Here is a 25,355-nt window from a genome sequence, read left to right as displayed (position 1 = left end):
AGAAGCTACATGACAAGGAGCAGGACATACAATGCTTGTTACCTCAATGCTGTTGATGAGTTCCAGGTAGCGAAGATCTCGCACACGAATGAAGGCCTGCCATAGGGAAAGGAAAAGATGAGACATCATTGTACAGCTCTAGAGGAATGAATGCAGTGAGACCTTTATAATGTTACTTTATGTTTTCTGGGATTGACAGCCCACCAAGTCCCTGATAGAGGGGAGACTGCCGATACCTGAACATTGTTCAAGCTCAAACCTACCACTAAATCCAATTTGAGGAAGTTGAGGGCATTGGCTGCATAAAGACTTTACCAGTCCCAATTCCTCTCTTTGGTAAATTCTTGAAATGTCTACCAGAAGATTTTCAAGTGTTTGTAAACCCTTACATACAGTGCTTTGAAAAATTATTCATACCCCTTGACATGGTCTACATTTTGTCATGTTACAACCAAAAACATAAATGTATTTTATTGGGATTTTATGTGATAGACCAACACAAAGTGGCACATAATTGTGTAGTGGAAGGAAAATGATATATGGCTTTCATAATTTTGTACAAATAAATATCTGAAAAGTGTGGTGTGCATTTGTATTCACCCCCCCCCCCCCCGCCCTTTACTTTGATACTCCTAACTTACATCTAGTGGAACCAATTGCCTTCAGAAATCACCTAATTAGTAAATAGAGTCCACCTGTGTGTAATTTAATCTCAGTATAAATATTGCTGTTCTGTGAAGGCCCTCAGAGATTTCTTGGAGAACCTTAGTGAACGAACAGCATCATAAAGGCCAAGGAACACACCAGACAGGTCAGGGATAAAGTTGTGGAGAAAGTTAAAGCAGGGTTGGGTTATAAAAAAATATCCCAAGCTTTGAACATCTCACGGAGCGCTGTTCAATCCATCATGGGAAAATGAAAAGAGTATGGCGCAACTGCAACCCTACCAAGACATGGCTGTCCACCTAAACTGACCGGCCGGGCAAGCAGAGCATTCATCAGAGAAGCAGCCAAGAGGCCCATGGGAACTCTGGAGGAGCTGCAGAGATGCACAGCTCAGGTGGGAGAATCTGTCCACAGGACAACTATTAGTCGTGCGCTCCACAAATCTGGCTTTTATGGAAGAGTGGCAAGAAGAAAGCCACAAGTAGTCCTGTTTGCAATTTGCGAGAAGTCATGGGGGGTGGAGGAGACAAGACACATGTGGAAGAAGGTGCTCTGGTCAAATCTGACCAAAATTGAACTTTTTGTCCTAAAAAATAGCAAAACGCTATGTGTGGCAGAAAACGAACACTGCACATCACCCTCAACACACCATTCCCACCGTGAAACATATCACAGGCTCAAAAGAGAAAGATTTTCATGTTTTATATAGATGGTATAGATAGAGAGATAGAGATATAGATAGAGAGAGGAAAGAAAGAAAGAAAAGAAAGGGGGAGAGGGAAAGAAGGAAACAGAGAAAGAAAAAAAAGGTAAGAAAAGAAAGAAAAAAGAAAGAGAGAAAGAGAGAAAGAGAGAGAGAGAGAAAGAGAGAGAGAGAGAGAGAGAAAGAGAGAGAAAGAAAGAGAGAGAGAAAGAAAGAAAGAGAGAGAAAGAAAGAGAGAGAAAGAAAGAGAGAGAGAGAGAGAGAAGAGAGAGAAAGAAAGAGAGAGAAAGAAAGAAGAGAGAAAGAAAGAGAGAGAGAAAGAAAGAGAGAGAGAAAGAAAGAGAGAGAGAAAGAAAGAGAGAGAGAAAGAAAGAGAGAGAGAAAGAAAGAGAGAAAGAAAGAAAGAGAGAAAGAAAGAGAGAAAGAGAAAGAAAGAAAGAAAGAGAAAGAGAAAGAGCGAGAGAGCGAGAAAGAGCGAGAAAAAAAGAAAAGAAAGAAAGGAGAGAGCGAAGTAAGAAAGAAAGAAAAAAGAAAGACAGACAAAGAGAGAGAGAGAGAGAGAGAGAGAGAGAGAAGAGAGAGAGAGAGAGACCGGAGAGAGAAAGAAAAGTAAAAAAAGAAAGGAAAGAAAAGAGAGAGAGAGAGAGAGAGAGAAAATAAAAGAAAGAAAGAGAGAGAGAGCGGAGAAAGAGGAAAGAACGAAAAGAATAAGGGAAAGAAAAGAAAGAAAGAAAAGAAAAGGGAAAAAGAAAAAGAAGAAAAAGAAAAAAGAAAAAGGAAAAAGGAAAAGAAAAAGAGAGAAAAAAAAGAAGGAAAGAAAAAAAAAAAGGTATAGAATACCTTCCCCTGCCCACCTCCCCCAATTAACATGCAATTAAAATATAAGAAAGAAAGAAAGAAAGAAAGAAAGAAAGAAAGAAAGAAAGAAAGAAAGAAAGAAAGAAAGAAAGAAAGAAAGAAAGAAAGAAAGAAAGAAAGAAAGAAAGAAAGAAAGAAAGAGACGGGATTGCGATACGGGAACCAGCGCAATTCTAGTGCAGGTTCCCGTATTGCATGGGTGTGAACAGCATTTTCATGTGAATGCAATAGGAGTTCAGCCATACAAACTGTATGGCTGAATTTGCAATCGTATAGACATCACATGTGATCTGCACAGCAATACAGTGCAAATCACATGCAATGTCTGTGTTCGCAATAGTGTGAACCCAGGCTAAGTATCGGTATGCTCGGCTGAGCTGTAGGAAAAAAAGTGTTGCCTTTTCTAGTGCCAATTATGCAAGGAGACCACACAGTGTAGCGTCCGCTGCCTCTCCTATAAGCCTTTCAAGAGGCAGCAGCTCTACATTCAATAGTTGCTGCATCTCCTGTTATAACAAAAATAATTTCTACACAGAATCCACATTGTGATGTGCCATCACTAAGCAATAATTAAAAAAAAAGCCTGCCATTAACCAAAAAACTGGATTTTTGTACTTACCGTAAAATCCTTTTCTCTGAAGTTTATTGACAGACGCAGCTCCACATCTTCTTAGACCATTGGGAGGTGCATAACCCAAAGGTCTAAGAAGATATGGGGCTGCGTCTGTTAAAATGAACGATAGAGAAAACTAAATTTTTGTACTTACCGTAAAATTCTTTTCTCTTAAGTTCATTGACAGACGCAGCTCCATATCTTCTTAGACCATTGGGAAGAGCATAAACCCATTGGTCTAAGAAGATATGGAGCTGTGTCTGTCAATGAATGATAGAGAAAACTGGATTTTTGTACCTACCGTAAAATCCTTTTCTCTGAAGTTCATTGACAGACGCAGCTCCATATCTTCTTAGACCATTGGGATATGCTCCTCCCATCAGGAATAGGACACTAGGCAGGAAAAAGCTTTACCACGCCTATGGGGCTGTCCCTGCAGACATAACCCCACACACTCTGCTACAGCCTCCAGTTTTGTTGCAAGCAGTGTTTAGAGGACAAAAAAACCTATTCACTCAGAAGCAGAGGGGCAGGTGCTGCGTCTGTCAATGAACTTCAGAGAAAAGGATTTTACGGTAAGTACAAAAATCTATTTTTCTCTATCGTTCATTGACAGACGCAGCTCCATATCTTCTTATACCATTGGGTTATGCTCCTCCCAATGGTCTAAGAAGATATGGAGCTGCGTCTGTCAATTAACGATAGAGAAATTTTTCACTCTATATTAACTGAGCGCAGGGTGATTGAGTTCTATTTGGTATTGCCCATTCTCCTCAGTCTTGTTTATATTGGTAGAGAAATTGTGCTTTTATTTAGTGGTCACGTGACCACTCAGGCATTCTTACTCTCCCGCTTTCCACATGCAGGGGGACATGGTCACAATCACTAGGTGCAGCTGCTGTTGTGACAGTGAAGCTTCTAATAGGAGCCGCTGTCAATCAAACAGAACAGGGTTAGGCAGGGGGGCCAAGCCGACTGCAAGCATGCAGTGCTTCAATATGGCACCTGGTAGCTTTGATTAGGAGCAGAGAGATGCAAACTGGTTTAGCCAGCATGGATCTGCTACAAGAAAACGACAGAGAAGGGCGCACCGACCTTGTGCATTACCACTTAAAAGTTTATTAAAATAAAAGAAGGGTAGCATACAATATACTCACAAACGTAGGATATGAACAAGCATGTAGGAAATGGGCACCGCTAGCTTCCAGAACACTTCTCTACTGCTGGATAGCATGATGGCATCCTCAAAACCTGGTATGGCTTACACGTTTCGAGGGAGGACCCTCTTCCTCAGAAGATTGGTGATTGTGGCTCTGAGGAAGGGGGTCCTCCCTCGAAACGTGTAAGCCATACCAGGTTTTGAGGATGCCATCATGCTATCCAGCAGTAGAGAAGTGTTCTGGAAGCTAGCGGTGCCCATTTCCTACATGCTTGTTCATATCCTACGTTTGTGAGTATATTGTACGCTACCCTTTCTTTGATTTTAATAAACTTTTTAGTGGTAATGCACAAGGTCGATGCGCCCTTCTCTTGTCGTTTTCTTGTAGCAGACCCATGCAGGCTGGACCAGTTTGCATCTCTCTGCTCCTAATCAAAGCTACCAGGTGCCATATTGAAGCACTGCATGCATCCTTGTCATTTTCATGTCGTGCCTTTTGGATACCCTTGGTCCTGAGGGGGGCAGCAAGACCACTTCATTTGTGCCATAAAACCACATAGAACATTCACCTTCCCCCATACCACTCAAGCGCTGGAGAGATATTGTTGTTTTTTGGATCGGCTACAATGCCGAAGAGGAGGTAAATAGCAGGATCAACAGGTATTTCCTCCCAATTATAAAAATAACATGAACAAAATATGTAGGAGAGTTAGTGGAGACAAAGGGATCCACCAACAAACTTTCACTACACACTTTAAGATAAAACGACTTTGTAATGTGCTAGCAATGAATGGCTGTCGGTGTCAGACGGTGTCAGCAGTTTTACATTCCAGCCCCAGACAGGATGACCCTGTGAATGACAGGAAGTGCTGGGACCCTCCACTGGGGAATGGACAGTACACAGAGAGATCACACTAAGGCAAAGCCGCTCAGCATCCCGGAAAAACAGGAAACACATTGTCACCTTTTTAGCCGTCTCAAAATCCAGCCCCTCTAATGCCTCCATCGCCAGCTCCTTCCAGTCCAGGTCAGTGACCCCGAGGCAGGCAATCTGGTAGGCTTCTCGGAACATCTTCCTCTCCAGGTACTGATACATTGGAGCAGACTGCGGAGGGGGGAGATAGATTTGGGAGAAGACAGTGAGAAGAATATTGATCTGTGAGGAACAGAGATCTGTGACTACAATTCTCCCCCATTAGCGGGAGGAAATAAAGAATGTAATAAACAGTGGCGGCTGGTGCTCAAAATTTTTGGGGGGGCGCAAACAGAAAAATGAGTGACCAGCAAGACCCCATCAATGCAGAGTGCCACAGCGTGCCCCCAATCAATGCACAGTGCCACAGTGTGCCCCCCATCAATGCACAGTGCCACAGTGTGCCCCCAATCAATGCACAGTGCCACAGTGTGCCCCCCATCAATGCACAGTGCCACAGTGTGCCCCCCATCAATGCACAGTGCCACAGTGTGCCCCCCATCAATGCACAGTGCCACAGTGTGCCCCCCATCAATGCACAGTGCCACAGTGTGCCCCCAATCAATGCACAGTGCCACAGTGTGTCCCCAATCAATGCACAGTGCCACAGTGTGTCCCCAATCAATGCACAGTGCCACAGTGTAGAGAGAGACCAGCACTTACCTGATCCGGCGGCGGCTTCTCCTCAGTCCTGCGCATCTCCCTCCTCCTCCTCGGCCAATGGCAAACGTTCGCCTTTCGGACAATCAGGAAACGTGTCTCAGACCCGCTTCCTGATTGGCCAGAAGGAGGAACCGTGTGACAATAGCCAATTTTCATTCGCTATTGTCACACAATGGGTGGGCTCAGGGCGCACTGCTCTGCGCCCCGGGTCCACCCTTTTCTGAAGCCTATTAGAGCCTCTGGCTCTAATCACATGCTTCAGGAAAAAAAAAACCCTATTGGAATCCATGCGTCCGGCGCCCCTGCATGTAGATTAGGGGGCTGGACGCATGGATAGGGGGGCGGCGCCCCTAACACACCGGCCGCCACTGGTAATAAACAGTATTCCCCCAGCTGTTCATACAGCCATACCTGTATATAAAAACTCCCATTATTTAAAACTGACATTTAAATTTGCTTATATTTTGCCTTCCCTGGTTCCTCAGTAGCTGGAGATCAGTTTTAGGCCCCTTTCACGCCTATGCGACCTAAAAGTTGCGCAATTTTACTGTGATTAGACGCGACTTTGACTGGACTTGAAGCAATGCCTATTTCTATGGACCTCAAAACGCATTAAAATCAGCCCAAAGTAGTGCAGGGACTAGTTTGAAGTCGCACAGATATGAACGGTACTCATTGGAAATCATGGAGTACGACTTGTCATGTGACTTTGCAGCCCCAAGTTGCAGGACAAGTCAGTGTGAAAGGGGCCAAAAATGAGCAATTGCAGACAAAGGCTCCATTCACACTTGTGCAACTCCAAAGTTGCCCTGACTTTGGAGTGCAACTTTGATGCAAGTTTGGATGGGTGTGACTTGGATACGACTTTGGCTTTGACCAGTGATAATGGACAACTGTTGCATTGTATAACATTCAGGTACTACTTTCATGCAACTTTTGAGGGTTAAATTAAAGTCTATGGCCCTCAAGTTGCACGAAAGTTGGACCAAAGTAGTGCATGAACTACTTTGAAATTCCTGCAACTTTAGGTCGCACATATATAAATGGTTATCATTGGAAAACATGGGGGGAACGCCTTGTCATGCACCTTTGATGTCCAAAGTTGCATGAAAAGTTGCACAAGTGTAAATGGAGCCAAAAAGTGAAATCAGTGAACTATTAGAGCTGCATTTACACCTGCGAATGGGCCCAATTCCATTCACATGTGCGAACCCCAGGGGGTGTTCCTGACGATCAGCTGTGAGAGGCAGCCCCATTGAAAGCAATGGGAGGCTGCCGGCTCCTATAGATAATCGCTGCCGCTCGCATGTAACCGTTCATGTAGGGATCACCTGTGACTTATTGGCCCTGGACCCAGACAGTGTGGGGTTGTTTTGCTAAAACTGGAGAGTGCAAAAATCTGGCGCAGCTGTGCATGGTAGCCAATCGCTTCTAATTTTAGTTTGTTCAATTAACCGCTTGCCGACCGCCGCACGACTATTTACTGCGGCGGTCAGCCCCTCACAGGCAAAGCGACGTAGTACTACGTCGCTAGCCTGTGAGGGTCTCGGGAGCGAGCGCGCACTGCTGGAGGCACGGATCCCCCCGCGCGTGTGACCGGCGGACCCGATCGTCCGCTGGTCACTCGCGATCGTCGGTGGAGACGGAGAAAGGCAGGCGGCTAATGTAAACACAGCCGCCTGTCATTCTTCCCTGTGTATGAATGATGATCATACGGTTCTACTATGTAGGACCGTTTGATCACTGTTCATACACCTCAAGCCACAGTCAATCACAGTTAGAATCACGCCCCTAGGGACACACATAGCCCCTCCCTCTCAAAAAAGTTAACCCCTTCACTGCGAGTGTAATTTTACAGTAACAGTGCATATTTATAGCACTGATTACTCTAGTAATGTCACTGGTAACCCCAAAAGTGTCAAAAATGTCAGTCAAGGGTCCGATCTGTCTGCCGCAATGTCGCAGTACCGCAAAAAAAAAAAAAAAAAAAAAAAAAAAAAAAAAAACGCAGATCGCCGCCATTACGCGTTAAAAAAATAAACAAATGACAAAAATCTTTCCCTTAGTTAGTAAACGCAATAACTTTTGCGCAAACCAATCAAAATACGCTTTTTGCGATTTTTTTTTACCATACATATGTAGCAGAAAACAAATTGGCCGAAAATGTTAAAAAATTTAGATTTTTACATTTTTTTTTTGGGGAATTTCATATAAAAAAAATGTGAAAAATATTGTCATTTTTGCAAAATTGTCGCTCTTTTTTTGTTTATAGCGCATGATCAAAAAATCGCACAGGTGATCAAATACCACCAAAAGAAAGCTCTGTTTGTGGGAAAAAAAGGACGTCAAATTCGTTTAGGTACAGCGTCGCACGACCGCGCAATTGTTCGTTAAATTTACGCAGTGCCGAATCGCAAAATAGGCCCTGGTCAGAAAGGGGGTAAAATCTTCCGGGGCTTAAGTAGTTAAAGTGATTGTAAAATCTTGTTTTGTTTTTTTTTTGCTTAAAAATAACAAACATGTTATACTTCCCTCCTCTGTACAGTGGGTTTTGAACAGATCAGCCTTCTTCCCGGGTCCCTTGCCGGTGCTCCTGGACCCTCCCACCTGTCGAGTGCCCCCACAATAAGCAGCTTGCTATGGGGGGACCTGAGCCAAGCCGAGCCACCTCTCTGTGTATCCATTCAGACACGAAGCCACGGTTTGGCCCCGTCCCCTCTCTCTTCTCTTTAACCACTTGCCGACCGCCCCACGCAGATTTACTGCGGCAGGGCGGCTCAGCTGCGCATAATCACGTAGTACTACATGATTATGTGCACGCGGTCTCTGCGGCGCGCGCCGCGCTCCCGCTGTGATTAGACACAGCTGGAGTCAGGCAGAGGGAGAGCGGCGGCAATTGCTGCCAGCCTCCCGCGATCGTCAGAGAAACTGACAGAAGATCCGCCTCCTTATGTAAACAAAGCAGGCGAGTCTTCTGTCACACAGGCAGGGAGAGATCAGGAGTTTCAGCTAAACTGAGCCCCCCCCCCAAAGTCAGTAAGTATATTTAGGCATACATTAACCCCTTTGATCACCCCCAGTATTAACCCCTTCCCTGCCAGTGTTATTTATACAGTAACAGTGCATATTATTTAGCACTGATTACTGTAGTAATGTCACTGGTCTCCCCAAAAAGTGTCAAAAATGTCAGTTAGGAGTCCAATTTGTCCGCCACAATGTCACAGTCCCGCTAAAAATCGCAGATCCCCACCATTACTAATAAAAAAAACAAAAAATAAATAAAAAGTCCAAAAATCTATCCCGTAGTTTGTAAACACTATAACTTTTGCGCAAACCAATTAAAATACTGTTTTTTGGGATTTTTTTTTTTTTTTACCAAAATTATGTAGCAGAATACAAATGGGCCTAAACTGATAAAAAAAAAAATGTATTTTTTACATTTTTTTTTGGGAATGTTTTATAGCAGAAACTAAAAAATATTTTTTTCAAAATTGTCGCTTTTTTATTTGTTTATAGCGCAAAATATAAAAACCGCAGAGGTGATCAAATACCACCAAAAAAAAAAAAAACTCTATTTGTGGAAAAAAAGGAAATCGATTTTATTTGGGTACAGCATCGCACGACCGCGCAATTTTTCGTTAAAGTAACGCAGTGCCGAATCGCAAAAAATGGCCTGGTCATTAACCGCTTGCCGACCGCCGCAAGTAAATTTACTGCGGCGGTCAGCCCCTGCCAGGCAGAGTGACGTTAATTAACGTCACTAGGCTGGGAGGGTTCTGGGGAGCGAGCGCGCGCCGCCAGAGGCGCGCTCCCGCTCCCGCGCGGTCACGGGCCCCCCCGCACGTGTGACCGGCGGACCCGATGTCCGCTGCTCACTCGGCGATCGTCGGGGGAGAAAGTCAGGCAGCTAGTGTAAACAAGCTGCCTGTCATTCTCCTCGGTGTTAAAACACTGATCAGACAGATCTACTATGTAGATCTGTTGATCAGTGTCCTTTCACCTCAAGCCACAGCCAATCACAGTAGAAAGCACGCCCCTAGGGACACACACAGCCCCTCCCTCCCAAATAAAGTTAACCCCTTCACTACCAGTGTATTTTTACAGTAACAGTGCATATATATAGCACTGATTACTGTAGTAATGTCACTGGTAACCCCAAAAGTGTCAAAAATGTCAGTCAAGGGTCTGATCTGTCCGCCGCAATGTCGCAGTACTGCAAAAAAAAAAAAAAAAAAAAATCGCAGATCGCCGCCATTACGCGTTAAAAAAAAAACAAAAATGACAAAAATCTTTCCCTTTGTTAGTAAACGCGATAACTTTTGCGCAAACCAATAAAAATACGCTTTTTGCGATTTTTTTTACCAAACATAGGTAGCATAAAACAAATTGGCCGAAAATGTTAAAAAATTTTGATTTTTACATTTTTTTTTTGGGGAATTTCATATAAAAAAATGTGAAAAATATTGTTATTTTTGCAAAATTTACACTCTTTTTTTGTTTATAGCGCAAAAAGTAAAAATCGCACAGGTGATCAAATACCACCAAAAGAAAGCTCTGTTTGTGGGAAAAAAAGGACATCAAATTCGTTTAGGTACAGCATCACACGACCGCGCAATTGTCCATTAAAGTCACGCAGTGCTGAATCGCAAAATACCCCCTGCTCGTTTAGCAGGAAAATCCTCCGGGGCTTAAGTGGTTAAGGGGGGATAAACTTTCCAGACCTGAAGTGGTGTGCTTTATGTTTTTGTAGATGCTTTTGTAACCTCATGGAAGAGAGAAAGGAAGGTGCCTTTTTGTCCCTCTCCTCTTTAGACATCTACTCCCTGTTAAAAAAAATACATACACAGAATACGATTTGCATAGAAGAAAACGGAGGCGGTACAAAGTCTGTAACTCACTTGCGGCACATCTACAGAAGACATGGAGTAGACGTGCAGGCAGAAGATCTTTGATCCGTTGTAGCCTACGACAAAACCCTGCAGTTTCTGTTGGTGAACGGGGAAGTTGCTGGCTTTAATATTCAGGTACCCCCCACCTGAAAAGCAGAGCATGTCCTCACACTGCGTATTCCAGGCTACACTGTTGGCATTGGGCTCCTAAAAGAAAAAGGGAAGAAAAAAAATGAAGGCCTAACAATATCAATCATTGAAATGTACAGTAGGGATCGACCGATTATCGGCAAAGCTGATATACCGAGGGCTGATCTGCACTTTCCCCGATATATCGGAATCGGCCCCGGAGGTTACCGATATAACCGATATTTCGGAAAGTGCTTGTACCGGAGTGATGCCTGCAGCTAGAGGCATCACCCTGGTACCGGCGTCCATAGCTGAGAAGCCGCTCGGCTGTCATTACAAGGAGCGGGAGGGGACACATGTGAGGTATCGCCGCAATTGTTAGAGCGAGAGCATTCATTTTAGCCCTAGACCTCCTCTGTAACTTCAAACTTGTAACCTGTAGACATTTTTAAAGTGTCTCCTATGGGGTATTTGATCTACCTATGTTTGTCGCCATTCCACGAGCGTGCGCAATTTTTAAGCTTGACATGTTGGGTATCTATCCATTTACTCGGCGTAACATTATCTTTCACATTATAGAAAAAAATTGGCCTAACTTTACTGTTTTCCTATTTTTTTAATTAAAAAAAAAGGGATTTTTTTTCCAAAAAAATTGCGTTTGTAGGACCACTGCACAAATACAATGTGATAAAACATATTGTAACAATCTCCATTTTATTCTCTAGGGTCTCTGCTAAAAAAAAAAAAAAAAAATACATATATATATATATATAATATATATATATATACACACACAGTGGGTACGAAAAGTATTCAGACCCCCTTAAATTTTTCACTCTTTGTTATATTGCAGCCATTTGCTAAAATCATTTAAGTTCATTCTTCTTCCTCATGAATGTACACATAGCACCCCATACTGACAGAAAAACACAGAATTGTTGACATTGTTGCAGATTTATTAAAAAAGAAAAACTGAAATATCACATGGTCCTAAGTATTCAGACCCTTGGCTCAGTATTTAGTAGAAGCCCCCTTTTGATCTAATACAGCCAGGAGTCTTTTTGGGAAAGATGCAACAAGTCTTTCACACCTGGATTTGGGGATCCTCTGCCATTCCTCCTTGCAGATCCTCTCCAGTTCTGTCAGGTTGGATGGAAAACGTTGGTGGACAGCCATTTTTAGGTCTCTCCAGAGATGCTCAATTGGGTTTAAGTCAGGGCTCTGGCTGGGCCATTCAAGAACAGTCACGGAGTTGTTGTGAAGCCACTCCTTCGTTATTTTAGCTGTGTGCTTAGGGTCATTGTCTTGTTGGAAGGTAAACCTTCGGCCCAGTCTGAGGTCCAGAGCACTCTGGAGAAGGTTTTTGTCCAGGATATCCCTGTACTTGGCCACATTTATCTTTCCCTCGATTGCAACCAGTCGTCCTGTCCCTGCAGCTGAAAAACACCCCCACAGCATGATGCTGCCACCACCATGCTTCACTGTTGGGACTGTATTGGACAAGTGGTGAGCAGTGCCTGGTTTTCTCCACACATCCCACTTAGAATTAAGGCCAAAAAGTTCTATTTTGGTCTCATCAGACCAGAGAATCTTATTTCTCACCATCTTGGAGTCCTTCAGGTGTTTTTTAGCAAACTCCATGCGGGCTTTCATGTGTCTTACACTGAGGAGAGGCTTCCGTCGGGCCACTCTGCCATAAAGCCCCGACTGTGTGGAGGGCTGCAGTGATGGTTGACTTTCTACAACTTTCTCCCATCTCCTGACTGCATCTCTGGAGCTCAGCCACAGTGATCTTTGGGTTCTTCTTTACCTCTCTCACCAAGGCTCTTCTCCCCCAATAGCTCAGTTTGGCCGGAGGGCCAGCTCTAGGAAGGGTTCTGGTCGTCCCAAACGTCTTCCATTTGAGGATTATGGAGGCCACTGTGCTCTTAGGAACCTTAAGTGCAGCAGAAATCTTTTTGTAACCTTGGCCAGATCTGTGCCTTGCCACAATTCTGTCTCTGAGCTCTTCAGGCAGTTCCTTTGACCTCATGATTCTCATTTGCTCTGACATGCATTGTGATCTGGAAGGTCTTATATAGACAGGTGTGTGGCTTTCCTAATCAAGTCCAATCAGTATAATCAAACACAGCTGGACTCAAATGAAGGTGTAGAACCATCTCAAGGATGATCAGAAGAAATGGAAGCACCTGAGTTAAATATATGAGTGTCACAGCAAAGGGTCTGAATACTTAGGACCATGTGATATTTCAGTTTTTCTTTTTTAATAAATCTGCAACAATGTCAACAATTCTGTGTTTTTCTGTCAGTATGGGGTGCTATGTGTACATTCATGAGGAAGAAGAATGAACCTAAATGATTTTAGAAAATGGCTGCAATATAACAAAGAGTGAAAAATTTAAGGGGGTCTGAATACTTTCCGTACCCACTGTGTATATATATATATATATATATATATATATATTTATATTATGTTTGGGGGTTCTAAGTAATTTTCTAGCAAAAAAAAAAAATATATTATTTTAATTTGTAAAGAACAAGTGTCAGAAGAAGACCCGGTCCAGAAGTGGATTTACAGTGCTAAACCAAAGAGATAAAAACTCTCTTCCTAACCTGGAACAAGAGATCTTTAGTTGTGATGTCATACACCAGACATGTGTTGTTTTCATCCACTACGGCGAGCTTGTTGCGACTAGCGCTCATGTCCAGACATCGAACGGATGTGGCCTGTTTGAGAAGGGTGATGGCAAAGAGGTTGTCCACAAAAATCTTCAGAATCTGATGAAAAACATAAAACAGGAAAATAGAAGGTGAATGAAGTGTTTTCCACAACTGTCAGCAACTTGGCTGCTCCATAATTGACTATCTGTGTTGTTCACCGTTGTCCAGGGTGACCCTAAAAATTTCTACCTAAGATCTGATAACAATGGAGATGAAGCAGACCAGGAAAGCATTTAGAAGCCATGGAGGAAAGCTTACTAAAGGACACAGGAAGGGGTCTCATACAAGGAAATATTAGCCAGCATATAAACCTGTGCTATGGAAACCAAGGAGAATAGCATGCTTGGTAAATAGACTGTCCGGCTGAGCCATATTACTTTAAATCCTACAGTGACAACAGAAAGAAAAAAGGTCACACTGTGCCATCTAGTGGTCATTTAGGTAACTGAAACACATAATTCCAAAGGACTTTATAGCACGACTCTATGAGCCATACACACAGAAATTTTAATGAATTTTTATAAAAGATGATTTAGCAATATTTTAGAACGCAAATAAGAAAATCAGTTTCAGAAACAATAAAAAACCTTTAGTCATTAAAATCTAGGGTAGGGGGCTGCCACTGTGAATCTCTTTCTAAAAATGAATGTTCTCTGGTTTCCCTACTTAAGAGCCACTTTAAAGTTCAGTGTTTCAGAAAGGATGAAGGCTTTTTTTTTTTTTAAACTGAATCGCAGGGATGGCTGGCGGGCAGGCGGGCGTGGCCCCTAGCTCCACACGCGACCGACGTACAGTTACGTAGGTTCGCGCAGCCGAGCCACCTTGCCACAGTACAACTGCAGCAGGTGATTGGCAACTGGTTAAAAATCATGATTTAAATCGAGTTGATATAGACCAGGCCTTTTTACTAGTGATTTAAATCAAATCCACCAGTCTGATCTCGATCCCACGATGTGCACAAAAGCAGCTGCTCTCCCAGCACTCTCCCTCCTCATTGGCTCAGACACAGAAGTGGGAGCTGCTGTGCAATCACAGCCAGCAAGGAGGGAGCAGGGGCTGAGACTCATCCGGTGTGTCAATGGACACACAGAGCTGGCTTGGGACTGAGCACGCATGAGTGCCACCATAGCAAACTGCTTGCTATGGGGGCACTCAGCAGAGGGGAGGAGCCCAGAGTGTCAGTGGGGGACCTAAGAAGAATAAGAGGATCAGGGCTGCTCTGTGAAAAACCACTGCAAATTTCCTTCAGTATCACTTTAACACCTACAAAGCAATGAATCAGAACTCCTGATCTGACTCCTTATTCTGGGTTAGTGTCCCAGAAAACATTAACCACTTTACCACTAGAGCATTTTGCTGTCTTACGTCTGGGCCACTTTTTGCGATTCAGCGCTGTGCGACTTTAACTGACAATTGCGCGGTCGTGCGACGCCGTACCCAAACAAAATTGACGTCCTTTTTTTCCCACAAACAGAGCTTTCTTTTGGTGGTATTTGATCACCTGTGCGATTTTTACTTTTTGCGCTATAAACAAAAAAAGAGCGTTTATTTCGAAAAAATAACAATATTTTTAACATTTTTTTATATGAAATTCCCCCCAAAAAAGATGTAAAAACCAATTTTTTTTTTAATTTTTGGCCAATTTGTTTTCTGCTACCCATGTTTGGTAAAAAAAAAAAATCGCAATAAGCGTATTTTGATTGGTTTGCGCAAAAGTTATTGCGTTTACTAACAAAGGGAAAGATTTATGTCATTTTTGGTGTTTTTTTTTTTAACGAGTAATGGCGGCGATCTGCGATTTTTTTTGCGGGACTGCGACATTGCGGCGGACAGATCGGACCCTTGACTGACATTTTTGACACTTTTGGGGGTACCAGTGACATTACTGCAGTAATCAGTGCTATACATATGCACTGTTACTGTAAAAATGACACTGGCAGTGAAGGGGTTAATTTTATTGGAGAGGGAGGGGTTAATGTATGCCTGGTGCTTACTGACGTGTGGGGGGGGAGGTGACTGTGTGAGACAGGGACAGATCGGATGTCCAGCTATGCTGAACAGTCCGATCTGTCACTCCCTGTCACTGAGGAGATCTCCACACTAGATCCCCGACGATCGGGGCAGAGCAGCGGCGATCGCCGCTGCTCCTCCCCTGGCCTGACTCCCGCTGTGAATGAAAACAGCGGGAGCGCGCCTCCGGCGGCGCGCGAGCGCCGCCTACAGGGGAGGAGTCTGGCAACGTAGGTCTACGTCGTCAGACGGGAACGAGCCACTTTGCCGCAGTACTATTCAAGTACTTAGCGGTAAAGTGGTTAAAGTGATATTAAAGTCAACATTTTCTTTGATATTTGAAATGCTAACAACAGAAATGTTATACATTTGCCTTTTTTTTTTTTTTTAATTTTCCTCCACTGGTGGAGGCGTGGCTTTGGCCCTCTTACTCTACCTGTGTGTGCAGATGCATTTAAACTGTAAATCCAAGCAGTAGCGTGCACATAGGGGAGCCTACTGCGGGACTTTAAAGGTTCCAAAAGGCACAAGGGGCACCAATATAATGGGAGTCTGGCAGCACGGCTGGGAGACAGTTTAAAAAGGAAACTCAGAAGAGAGAGAGAAAAGAAAAAAAGCAGCAAGTACGTGTAAGTTCTGTTATTAGTATCTCCTTTATCAAAAACAAAATGTCTTTATAATGACTTTAAGCTGAAGTCTGGCCACAAGAAATTTCAATCAAAATATTATTCCACAATAGCCACAAAGGATACAAATCCAGTTATTAGCTTGTGAATGTAGCAGTGACATTATCAGTGAGCTGTGCATAGCCTGTGCTGAGAGCAGAGCTGTGGGAGGGACCCAGCAGGCTCCACCAACTACAGGTTGCCAGCAGAAAACTACAGGAGAAGGGTGGAAACAAGAAAACATTTGCTTAAAGTGGTTGTAAACTATTACATACAGTATACCCGGAGAAGGGACTGGCCTCAGGTGATACACAGAGATTAAAAAATTCTCCTACAAACGTTGTACCTGTTTATCTGTAGCCATCTGTCTGTGCATCCATTAAAAGTCCAGAATTTACACAGGATCTCTCAGCTCTAAAAAGCAGGGGGTGGGGAGCTGAAATAACACTGCAGAGCTCAGTGAGAGCTGACTGGAGGGAAAGGACTACCCCATCCCCTCGCACAGCACACAGGAACAGAGCTGAGGCTGTCAATCACAGATTGTGTGCTGAAGCTCCCTCCCCTGTCACCTCTTTTAGAGAGAAGTGACTTATGAAGTTAGCAGAGGAAGGAAGCAGCAGACCGAAATGACACTCAGAGCTCTGGAGTGAGACAAGTACACACTATACAGGGATATGCTTTAGTCATAATTCATGTCTGAGGTTTACAACTAGGGATCGACCGATTATCGGCAAAGCCGATATATCGAGGACCGATATGCACTTTCCCCGATATCGAAATCAGCCCCGGAGGTTACCGATATTGCCGATATTTTGGAAAGTGCTTGTACCGGAGTGATGACTGCATAGCCGACGGTCGGCTGTCTTGTAATGACAACCGATGCGGCTGAGAAGCCGCTCGGCTGTCATTACAAGGAGCGGGAGGGGATGCCAGGGGATGCCCCCCACCCCCCCTCCTGCCGCCTTCCGCAGCTCACCTGGGTCTCCCGTCCCACCGGGAGACCCGGGCAACCAGCCTGCACGGCCGCCGAAGACCTGATCAAAGCCGAATTCGGCTCTGATCGGGTCTCCATGCAAAAACCCCGAAGTGATGTCATGAGTGACATCACTTTCGGGTACTGGCGCCAGATTAAAAAAAATGACAGCATTCAAAACAGCCAAACTTTGTGTTTTGAATGCTTTTAAGTGCAGAGGAGGGGTTTGGGGGTCTTTTAGCCCCACCAGATCCCTCCACAAGAAAAAAAAAAAAAATGTCTTTAAATGTACAAAAATATCGGCGCATATCAGCAGATACCGATATGCATTGGCCAAAATATCGGTATCGGCAACGAAAAAACGATATTGGTCGATCACTATTTACAACCACAGGTGTTCAGCTTTAAAGCCAATGGATAAGCATGACTGCCAGTCATCTAACAGTTTCAGGAAGAAAGTCCAGTAACCACCAACACACTCTCCTTACTACAGGTAAGACACCAAACAGAATGAGATTTACATTATAAATGTCAATTCCAGGCCAGGTTTGGCTCTTAGGAGGTTTAATACACAATGGGAGGGAATTACTAAAATTCCTTTGCCACTCTTCTAAATTATGAATATGAAGCAGATCCCGCTCCTTATTAACAAAGGGAGTGCAAGCTCCTTTGTCATTTCGGAGCAACCTGTTCAATTTTCTATTCTGTGTCTGTGCCAGACACAGCATACAGAGCAGGAGCTCCTTTGCTCCCGCTCCCTCTGATCCTCCTCACCCAATATTCCCTCTCTCTGTTCAGTTGAGATAAACCCTTAAAACCCTGTGATTTCTCGAGTTAACAGCTGGCCATATAGGTAAGGAAAAGTGCTTTCTTTGCCCATATGCAGGCTCTGCCCATTAAATGTGTTCAATGCGCAGGCAGAGATATGTGAGCTGTCTGCCAGGTTATCATCATATAGTTCACATCCCAAAGCTTTGTTGATTCCACCCAATGGGCATAAATATTTTCTGGCTGCTACATTTCAGTCTATTGTTACAAATGATACACCAGGACTGTTTTAGTGGTATTACCTGTCCATTCTTCAGACCCACTAATAGGCCTTCTCTGCCAGAGGAGCCCCCAATAACCTTGATGTAGCGGATAAGAGACTCCATCATCCATTCTCGTTCCTTGACACCTTTAAAGGACAAACACTGTAGCCGCTTCTCCTATGACAGGAGGGAAAGATATCACTTTAGTATGACAGACACAACGCCCTGAGATTATACAGCAGGGGAGCCTAGCCTTTTGAAGAGCGAGGGCCCCTTCAGTTATTTGCTAACCAGTCCAGGGCCACAATGAACTATGGGGCTTTACTGCTCCCCAAACCGCAAATGTAAAAGGAGCCCTTAGACCGCATTCACACTAGTCCGTCACGCTCCCATTGTGCGGTACAGGACCCGTTTTAATAGGAGCGACACAAGTCGCTCCGACTTAGAAAAAGGGTCCTGTACTACTTCGGGGCGACCTGGAGGCGACTTGCATAGACATTCATTTTATGAAGTCCTTGCAAGTTGCGCCGAAGTCACGCTGCATGCGACTTCACAGGTCGCCCCCTAAGTCGGAGCGACGTAGTGTGAACCGAGCCTTACTGTCCTGAGGCCCCTATATGGCTGTTTTCACACTGGAGTAATGCGGTTTACCCTCACTGCGGGTGCAGTACTGTGCACCTGTGGCTTTCATGGGGGTTAGCTGCACTTTGCCATAGACTTCTATTACATCTTGCGGGCATGGTGCACTTTCTGAAAGTGCACCAAAAATCCTGCATTCAGGAGTTTTGGTGCGCACCAAACCCGCAGGATATAATAGAAATCTATGGCCCAGTGCAACTATGCACGGCGCTGCACCTGTGGATTAGTGAAAGCAGCCTAATAACTCTTTTATATAAGTGCGAATATGCTCATTGTAAAAGCGCAGTGTCTGTGATATTTAATACACTGATATTTTCTTCTTCCGGCTTCTGCTGGCATTGCTCTCCAGGCTACTAGAAAGGTCCCAGCCAAAGTGCACTTGGTGTCACTCCACCAGAGACAGGAGCAGGCGCTACGAAGGAAGTATCGGCTTATCTGGCTCCTGCTCCCTCCACAGTTGCTTGCATCCTCCGCTACCAGCGCTGACTTAATGCACACTGATGCTATGAGTTAGCGGGTTGGCAACACGTTGATTGCGATCTGGGCTTGCCGGCCCACCATCCCAAATCATGGGCATGCGTTTCCCTGGTATTAGGTCATTGGCCACGTCAGAGGGCCATGGGTTGAGTGCCCCTGTTATACAAGGTCTGCAGCAAGGCCACATATATAAAAGACAATAAATGCATATATTCAATGGACTGCAGCCTTTTGGTTAATTAGGACCTTAGAATACAGTTACATAGTCTGGTTGAAAAAAGACAAAAGTCTGTCTAGTTTATTTCTTTTTATTCTTCAATAGTCACCATTAAAATAAATTCACTAAGTGTTCACCAAAAGCCTTTGAAAACCCAGATAATTTTACTTTTAATTTTACTAATTAAAAAAAAAAAAATTTTTAATATAAAAAAATATATTTAATATATTTAATATTAATATAAAAATATATTTAATATAAAAAATATAATATAATTAAAAAAATATAATTTTTTAATTTTACTTTAATCACTGTGCTGTAGAAGGGACCCATTAGGCTCCACCCACTAAAGCATGGGTGTCCAACCTTTTGGCTTCTCTGGGCCACATTGAGTGTAGAGAAATTTTCTCGGGCCGCATATAAAATATATACTATAGTTAAGGTATACAAGTAATAAAACGCTGCTTCAATAGTCACCATTAAAATAAATTCACTAAGTGTTCACCAAAAGCCTTTGAAAACCCAGATAATTTTACTTTTAATTTTACTAATTAAAAAAATATAATTTTTAATATAAAAAAATATATTTAATATTAAATATAAAAATATATTTAATATAAAAATATAATATAATTTAAAAAATATAATTTTTTAATTTTACTTTCATCACTGTGCTGTAGAGCGGAGTTGTGGGAGGGACCCATTAGGCTCCACCCACTAAAGCATGGGTGTCCAACCTTTTGGCTCCTCTGGACCACATTGAGTGTAGAGAAATTTTCTCAGGCCGCATATAAAATATATACTATAGTTAAGGTATATAAGTAATAAAATGCTGCTGCGCCCTTCCTGCGCTGCCCCCCCCCCCAGCACTAATTTAACACAACTAGTGGATGATCCCCTCCAAGGCAGCCTCTGCCTACAGTTAGTTGGAAACCTCTGTGGCTGTGCCCCCGACTCGACTTCCTTCCTCCCCAGCAAAAAAATAAATAAAAAATTGTCAGGGGCCAGTGGGCCGCATTGCCTGTGGTTCCGGGCCGCATGCGGCCCCCAGGCCGCAGGTTGGACATGCCTGCACTAAAGGCTGCCTGCAGAAAAATTGATGGGGGCGGAGACAAGACCAGTCACCCTACACAAGAAGGGAGAGCAGCAGTGAGCGCCTTTTTTTACAGGAAGCTCGTGCACAGAGGTAAAGTATCACGCTGGATTACTGCACAAATCTGAAGAAATACTGTCCGCAAAGCACATAAAGAATTAAGTTATAACATACAGTACATGCCCCTTGTATTTAGATAAAATTTGTTCAGCCTGAAACTCTCTAACTAGCTTGACATTGTTCAGAATAGCATCCAGTGTGCAATTAGACATTGAATGGGAAGGGGAACATGAGGACAGAGTTAAAGCGGAGTTCCACCCAAAAGTGGAACTTCTGCTTTAGATACTGCTGACCCCCTGACATGCCACATTTGTAAAAAAAAATTTGGGGGGGGGGGGGGGGGAGCGGGTACCTAGATTTGACAGGTACTTACTCCCACGTCCGCTCAGGCCGCCTAGGCGGCATGAGTGGAAGTTCTCCTTCGCCCCTCTGTCCAATAAGATTGCCTCAGCAGCCAATAAGAGCATACACGTTGGACAAGGTAAGTACATATGTAAAGAGGGTGACAGGAAAGAGGAGTATGTGAGATCATTTCTGGGAGCTTCAACAATCCAGGATAGAGCAGGCAGTCCTCACCTGGCACAGGATGACATGCTGTGAACACACCACCAACAGATTGCATTCAAACTTCTTAATGATCTTCTCCTTCACTCGGTAATGCATGTCGGCGGCATCTTCAGAATACAACTCGTATATGAGGATCTTCTCCGGCATCTGAATGGCCAATCTGTTCTTATAGATTGCAATCTTCTTTACCAGCTCCCGGCACTTAATTCTCACTGAAATGGGGATGAAAATGCTTATTTGACGTGCTTAGAATCATAGCTAATTTCCGGTCTGACTATCTGTCACCAATAAAAGTCTGACTTACTTTCAGGACTATAAGGACCAAGTCTTGGGTGTAAGCTCCATGTTCGAGTTACTGTCTGGGGGTGTAAGCTCCAAATCGGACTTCCTGTCTGGGATGTAAGCTTAAGTCTGACTGTCTTTAGTGTAAGGCTCCTTTCACACTTGTAAGACAACAAAGTCATGCTACTTGCATTACGACTTTACGGTGCAACTTTAATCTGACTTTACATTCTCTGGACCAAAGTCGCATCAAAAGTCAGACCAAAGTAGTGCAAGAACCTTTTCTGAAGTCGCAACCGACTTCTGTAGTGTCAGTAGGAACGGCTCTCATAGAAATACATTGAATTTCATGTCCTGCCACTTGGAGTCTCACAAGTCGGATGCCAGGTCGCACAAGAGTGAAAGGAGCCTAAGAGCCAAGTCTGGGGTGTAAGCTCCAAGTAAGACTTCCTGTCTGGGGTGTAAGCTCCAAGTAAGACTTCCTGTCTGGGGTGTAAGCTCCAAGTCGGACTTCCAGTCTGGGGTGTAAGCTCCAAGTCGGACTTCCAGTCTGGGGTGTAAGCTCCAAGTCAGACTTCCAGTCTGGGGTGTAAGCTCCAAGTCAGACTTCCAGTCTGGGGTGTAAGCTCCAAGTCAGACTTCCAGTCTGGGGTGTAAGCTCCAAGTCAGACTTCCAGTCTGGGGTGTAAGCTCCAAGTCAGACTTCCAGTCTGGGGTGTAAGCTCCAAGTCAGACTTCCAGTCTGGGGTGTAAGCTCCAAGTCAGACTTCCAGTCTGGGGTGTAAGCTCCAAGTCAGACTTCCAGTCTGGGGTGTAAGCTCCAGGTCAGACTTCCAGTCTGGGGTGTAAGCTCCAGGTCAGACTTCCAGTCTGGGGTGTAAGCTCCAGGTCAGACTTCCAGTCTGGGGTGTAAGCTCCAAGTCAGACTTCCTGTCTGAGGTGTAAGCTCCAAGTAAGACTTCCTGTCTGGGGGGTAAGCTCCAAGTAAGACTTCCTGTCTGGGGTGTAAGCTCCAAGTAAGACTTCCTGTCTGGGGGGGTAAGCTCCAAGTAAGACTTCCTGTCTGGGGGGTAAGCTCCAAGTAAGACTTCCTGTCTGGGGGGTAAGCTCCAAGTAAGACTTACTGTCTGGGGTGTAAGCTCCAAGTAAGACTTCCTGTCTGGGGTGTAAGCTCCAAGTAAGACTTCCTGTCTGGGGTGTAAGCTCCAAGTCAGACTTCCTGTCCAGGGTGTAAGCTCCAAGTCCGACTTCTTGTCTGGGGTGTAAGCTCAAAGTACGATTTCCTGTCTGAGGTGTAAGCTCCAAGTAAGACTTCCTGTCTGGGGTGTAAGCTCCAAGTAAGACTTCCTTTCTGGGGTGTAAGCTCCAAGTAAGACTTCTTGTCTGGGGTGTAAGCTCCAAGTCCGACTTCCTGTCTAGGGTGTAAGCTCCAAGTCTGACTTCCTGTCTGTGGTGTAAGCTCCAAGTCTGATTTTCCTGTCTGGGATGTAAGCTCCAAAGTCTGACTTCCAGTCTGGGGTGTAAGCTCCAAGTCTGACTTCCTGTCTGGGGTGTAAGCTCCAAGTCTGACTTCCAGTCTGGGGTGTAAGCTCCAAGTCTGACTTCCAGTCTGGGGTGTAAGCTCCAAGTCTGACTTCCAGTCTGGGGTGTAAGCTCCAAGCCTGACTTCCAGTCTGGGGTGTAAGCTCCAAGCCTGACGTGGCTGAGGATTCTCTCTTAACCCATGTGACAGTTATATGTGCCTGCACAGCCAATTGCTAAGCACAAGAACAGTTAGGTGGAAGGAAGATAAGTAATCACATGGTCCCCATATACCCACAAGTTCTGAATATTTTTCTTTGCTCCTGGCAGAAAAACAATGTGTCAGGGGAGTAAATAGAGATATATACTGCTGATAAGGAAGACATTAAAGTCAACCTGTTCTTTTGGCAATCCACCCCACCCCATACCCAATAAATGTACCCTAAAACAGCAAGAAGTGTCCTCCTAATGTGTTGTGTGGCCTAAGATATTTTCAAACTACGTGTCCTCTGGTATCAGGGGCTTGCAAGGTGCACAGAGGATTAATTGTGAAAGGTCACTGGCTCCCTCTGGTGTCCTGGTGCCCAGCCCAGGGCCATCTTACCGAATGTGCATGCTAGGCAGTTGCCCGGGGGCCCCACTTGCCCGGGGGGCCCAGCCCCAGCCCTTTGGTGATGTCAGAGGCCGGACTTGAGGCCCCTATATCATAAGAGTTGACCACAACTGCTCTAATTCTTCCTAATATCTTGCCAGCTTGTCAAAACCTTCAGGTTACATTCCTCAGCAGATGTAACTCTACAACCCAGACTGACTGTGTGTTGCTTACCTTTCTGTTCTGTGATTAGGTGCTGCACTATAACGTCGGTCATACAGTCCCTGAAGGCGTATCGGTCCTTATATAGGCCATGCACTGTGCTAAAGATGAGCTGGTAAAAGGCAAGGGTCCCATCCTGGCAGCCAATCACCTGGAGGAAAACACAAATGTATGAATTACCGGGGCTCCATTGCCTTCATCCCTGTACGAATCTAAAAGAACTATGGTAGTAGAAACTAGTGATCGACCGATATAGTTTTTTTTTTTTTTTTATTGCCGATACTGATATTTTGGTCATCGCATATCGGCCGATATTGGCCGATTATTTCGTACATTAAAAAAAAAAAAAAAAAAAAAAAAAGTTACTTTTAATTTTACTAACTAAAAAAAATATAATTTTTAATATAAAAAATATATTTAATATTAATATAAAAATATATTTATTATAAAAAATATAATTTTTTAATTTCACTTTCATCACTGTGCTGTAGAGCGGAGCTGTGGGTGGGACCCCCTAGGCTCCACCCACTAAAGGCTGCCTGCAGAAAAATTGATGGGGGCAGAGACAAGACCAGTCACCCTGCACAAGAAGGGAGAACTTCTGGGTTTTTACATGGAGACCCGACCAGAGCCGAATGCGGCTTTGATCGGGTCTTCTCTTCAGGGGCCGTGCAGGCTGGATGCCCGGGTCTCCCGGTGGCACGGGAGACCCGAGCGAGCCGTGGAAGGCGGCGGGAGGGGGGGGACGTCCCCTCCCGCTCCTTGTAATGACAGCCGAGCGGCTTCTCAGCCACATCAGTTGTCATTACAAGACAGCCGACCGTCGGCTATGGACGCCGGTCCTGGGGTGATGCCTCTAGCTGCAGGCATCACTCCGGTACAAGCACTTTCCCAAAATATTGGTAACCTCAGGGGCCGATTCCGATATATCGGGGAAAGTGCAGATCGGCCCCCGATATATTGGTCGATCACTAGTAGAAACCAATAATCGATTTCTAAAGATACGCAGAACAGAATTTATTAAAGGTCTTGTTCATCTTGCTCATGCCTTGTATCATCATTCTGTCTTACCACATAATTGGAATCAGGTTTGACTCTGCAGGTCCACACCCAGGAATTCTGCTCCCCGACAGTGCCAAGGCGAACCCCGTCTTTGGTAAACAGAGACACCTGCCTGTCAGATCCGCTCAGAATGATATATTCTCCTTTGGAAAAGTAGTTGACACAGCAGGGATCAAAACCCAGAGCCCTGTCCTTTCCAATCTGCAATAAGAAAATAAGTTTATACACAAAACAAGCACATTTTACATTGACATCCCATGTATCTGCACCACAGAGTAACCACACACACACACGCACACACGTGCACGCACGCACACATGCACAAGCGCACACATGCACACACGCAATTATCTTCAATGCAAGCAATTATTCATTCCTTGTTTTTTTGCCACACTTTCTTTATTTTAGGCCTCATGTGCACCGGTAAAACCAAACACAGAGGTTTTCTGGAAAGTATAAGCAGCTTTTAGGCCTCATGCACACAAGGCTTTTGCAAATTCTCCTAAAAGCCCCTTCTCCTGGCACCAAACAATATTATAAAGAGTCAGTGTGCAAATGGTCCAAAAGGAC

At 44.3% G+C, this 25,355-nt stretch overlaps 1 protein-coding gene across 2 annotated transcripts in view; it reads right to left on the bottom strand.

Annotated features, from left to right (window-relative positions):
- IFT122 (intraflagellar transport 122) overlaps positions 1 to 25,355 on the bottom strand; it is a 147,485-nt gene that overhangs the window by 97,874 nt on the left and 24,256 nt on the right. Inside the window, exons 9-16 of one of the 2 annotated variants that reach the window (XM_082265531.1) lie at positions 24,795 to 24,986; positions 23,736 to 23,874; positions 21,116 to 21,318; positions 18,093 to 18,230; positions 13,267 to 13,431; positions 10,534 to 10,731; positions 4,964 to 5,104; positions 31 to 96 (exon numbers count right to left, since the gene is read on the bottom strand). In XM_082265531.1, the coding sequence (XP_082121657.1) occupies positions 31 to 96; positions 4,964 to 5,104; positions 10,534 to 10,731; positions 13,267 to 13,431; positions 18,093 to 18,230; positions 21,116 to 21,318; positions 23,736 to 23,874; positions 24,795 to 24,986 (1,242 nt within the window). The remainder of the gene's footprint in view (positions 1 to 30; positions 97 to 4,963; positions 5,105 to 10,533; positions 10,732 to 13,266; positions 13,432 to 18,092; positions 18,231 to 21,115; positions 21,319 to 23,735; positions 23,875 to 24,794; positions 24,987 to 25,355) is intronic. The other variant, XM_082265532.1, reaches the window with a different exon arrangement.

This window comes from Pelophylax lessonae (genome assembly GCF_965119305.1).
Source record: "Pelophylax lessonae genome assembly, chromosome: 8".
Classification (NCBI taxonomy): Eukaryota; Metazoa; Chordata; class Amphibia; order Anura; family Ranidae; genus Pelophylax; species Pelophylax lessonae.
Note: the sequence above shows the minus strand (reverse complement) of the source record. Positions and strands in the feature narration are given on the sequence as shown.